The following is a 3319-nucleotide window of genomic DNA, read 5'->3' as shown; positions in this document are numbered from 1 at the left end:
TTATACGTTTTATTTGTACTTTTGTCACTTTTTGTCATTTTTCATATAATATTTTTATCACTTTTTTTTTCATAGTATTTTTTCCATTTTTTTGTCTTTCTATCCCCCTTTTTGATTGTTTTTTAGACTTTTGCTCTTTTTAAATCGCTCTTTTTTTAGTTTTTTTTTGTTGTTTTTGTCCCTTCTTGTTGCCTTTAATTGGTCCCTTTCTTTATCGTTCCTTTTTTGTTTTTTTTTTCTACCCTTTTTTTTGTCCCCTTGTTATCGTTTTTTTTTAGCACTTTTTTGTGTATTTTTACTCGTTTTTTTGTAGTTTTTTGTCACCTTTCTTTTTTTGAGGGTTTTTTTTGGTAAATTTTGGTCTTTTTCTGCTGATTTCCTTATCTTTTAACAGTCTTTTTTGACCTCTCCGATCTTTGTATTGTATAGAATTTTTTTGGCACCTTTTATTGTTGATCTTTTTTTGGCCGCTTTTTTAACCTCTTTTTTATCGCTTTTTTGACATCATTTTATTTCCTTTTTTAATGTATTTTTATTTTTATACCTCTTTTTGTCTTTTTTAAATAATTTTTTGCCTGTTTTTTAAGTCCTTTTTCATTACCTTTTTTTGATTCCCTTTTTTAATCGCTTTTTTGTTACCTTCTATTGTCGATTTTTTTTGGTCACTTTTTTGACCCACATTTTTTATCGTTTTTTTGTTACCATTTTGTGTCACTTTTTGTTTCCTTTTTTCTTATGACTTATTTTTTTTTTGGGTGATTTCTTGGACCTTAATGTCATTCTTTTTTGTGGTCTCTTTGTTGGCATTTTCTGACAGTTTTTTGTCCTCTTTTTTTTTCGTTTTTTTGTCGCTTTTATTATATATCCTTGAAATATCCACATAAAACCAAATCTTAGAAACTCACAAATTTTTTTTTCGCGGAAAACCTAGTCAGAACCTGTTGCTCGCTCAGCCTGGGTCAAAAACCCCGCATCAAGCCACAACCATAAAAACCGCAAAAACAACACCAAAAAATAAATACTGAGTTATTTATTATTCATTATTCGTGTCAATACAAACAAAATTAAACGCGAGCTATTAAAATGCAATACATTAAAACCTAAACTCGAAACTTCCTAGCAGTGCCCTCTATCTTCCACTCTCCTCCTCGGCGCCGCCTTAATAATATTATCCACTCTCAGAATCATCTCGGCTGCCTCAGCCGCCGAAAGCAAGACCTGCCTCTTCACGACGAACGACTCCGTGATCCCCAACGCCTTCATATCCCCCACTTCTCCCGCCTCCATGTTCAGCCCCGCGGTCACATTCCCACTATAATGCGCCGCCTTCAACTCGCTAATCAACTGAGCTGAGTCATACCCAGCATTGTCGCCTATGATCGTCGGCAGCTGCAACAGCGCCCTGGCGAAGGCCTCCATGGCCACCGCCTCCTTCCCCGGCGTATTGGCGGCGGCTTTGCTCACAGCGACGGCCATCAGAGTCTCGCTGCAGCCCCCTCCATAGACAATTCGAGTCTCCTTGACTGTGGCCGCCAACACACAAAGAGCGTCATGCAGAGACCTGTCGGCTTCGTCGACGATTTGCTGGGTGGCCCCCCGAATCACGACAGTGCAAGCCTCGCCCAGGGGGACCCCACTGAAACGCAACAAAATATCTTCGCCGATCATAACCTGTTCAATCAAATCGCATTTCCCCAATCTAACCAAATCAGGGTTGTCGAACGTAGACACGATTTCGCCACCTGTAACCAAAGCCAGACGCTCGATCCCGTCAAAGTCGGCATGCTCGATCGCCATCACACCAGCGTCAGCAAAAAGCTGCTCAGGATAATTATAAATCAACTGCCTATTGATAAAAACGTTGGCGTTGTGTTTGAGGATTTTGTTAACTTTGTCTTTCATTTTCTCCTTTTCGGCGGCTTCCAGCTCGGCGATTTTCGCCATGGAGTCGACTTTGATGTGCGAGCCGAACACTTTGATCTTGTCGGTGTCCATGGGGGTGTTGGCGATTAAAATCTTGGCGTTTTCGACCCGCTTCGGCTGGTGGACGCCTGGTTTTTTGTCCAACAGGAAACCCTCGTCCAGGAAGGACTCCTCCAGAGTTCCTCCCGACTTTTTGATGAGTTGGATGGCTTGCAGATCTCCGGAGCCCTTCAAACGCACGACCGCGTCGACGGCGAGCTTGGCGAAGTGCTCTTTGTGTTGAGAGAGGATTTTCGAGCTTAGAGTAGTACGAGCTATGTTCATCAGATCTTCACGGAATTTCTCGTTGTTGTCGCTGTGGTCGAGCGAGGTGTCCCGGAGGGCTTTGCGGGCCACGTCGACGGCTTTACGCCAGCCGGCGATGATGGTCTGGGGGTGGATTTTCTGGTCAATGAGGCGTTCGGCCTCTTTGAGAAGCTCAGACGCTATAATTAGCGATTAATCAATACATTTAAAATAGCAATTGCGACGACTTTGTTACCTAAAACTGTGACTGACGTAGTCCCGTCGCCCACTTCATCGTCCTGCACTTTCGACATATCGACTAAGATTTTCGCAGCGGGGTTGTCGACCCCCACGGCTTTGAGAATCGTCGCTCCGTCGTTGGTGACTTCGACCTGCCCCGCGTTCCTGCCGCTGGAAACCAGGATTTTGTCCATGCCTTTGGGGCCCAGGGTGCTTTTGACTAGGTCTCCGATGGCGATGGCCCCCACGAAGCTGGAAAGACGCGCGATTTCCGCCTTTTCCTCCTCGGCTTCGTGTTTCAGCACACGGACGGGGTTTAAAGACACCTATAATTTACAAAAAGTGTGAAAAAAGGCACGTGGGTTTGCCGGTCCAGGGAGCATGACACACCTGGTTAGAAGTTTGGATTTTTCTGGATAAAAGTGCGTCGTAGTGGGTTTATGGGTGGTGAAAATGGTCAAATGATTGCTAAAAAGGGTTTGCTTACCATTTTGGGTTGATTTGCGTTGTTTTCACGGTTTTATTTAGAATTTTTGCGAAAGGAGTGCGGTTTCGTGATCAACTGTCAAACGTCTAAAAAAATCGGGCGCTGCCACACACACGATATGAAAGTTACTAAAACAGCAATATCGGAAAATCGAATTTCCATAAACGGGATTTAAATAAGTCGTAGCTCAAGTTTTCGGGAAATCTGTTACTGCATTTTTCAATAAAAAATTCATTGCATTTTTACAAACTCTGCGTCACGACTCAGTGGTCACGACAAACCACAAGTAGCGATCACTATCACAACAAGGCGGCAAAATTCACAACGCCAAATGCAATAGTAACTTTGATGTTCAACTTTTGTTGTACAGTAGCGGTCATTTCT

General features: G+C 43.0%; 1 protein-coding gene across 1 annotated transcript; it reads right to left on the bottom strand.

Moving 5' to 3' along the window:
• Nucleotides 1-1015: 1015 nt before the first annotated feature.
• LOC135142837 (T-complex protein 1 subunit beta) lies at nt 1016-3043 on the bottom strand. The gene is made up of 3 exons (XM_064074613.1): nt 2936-3043; nt 2465-2774; nt 1016-2408 (listed from the first exon to the last, which is right to left on the bottom strand). Exons 1-3 carry the CDS (start codon nt 2936-2938, stop codon nt 1117-1119), a joined length of 1605 nt encoding a protein of 534 aa, XP_063930683.1. The 5' UTR covers nt 2939-3043; the 3' UTR covers nt 1016-1116.
• Nucleotides 3044-3319: the final 276 nt, after the last annotated feature.

The sequence above is a fragment of the Zophobas morio genome, unplaced genomic scaffold, assembly GCF_036711695.1.
Source record: "Zophobas morio isolate AGI-343-1 ecotype UQ-CSIRO unplaced genomic scaffold, CSIRO_AGI_Zmor_V1 ptg000054l, whole genome shotgun sequence".
In the NCBI taxonomy this organism is placed as follows: Eukaryota; Metazoa; Arthropoda; class Insecta; order Coleoptera; family Tenebrionidae; genus Zophobas; species Zophobas morio.
This window is presented reverse-complemented; position numbering and strand designations above follow the sequence as displayed.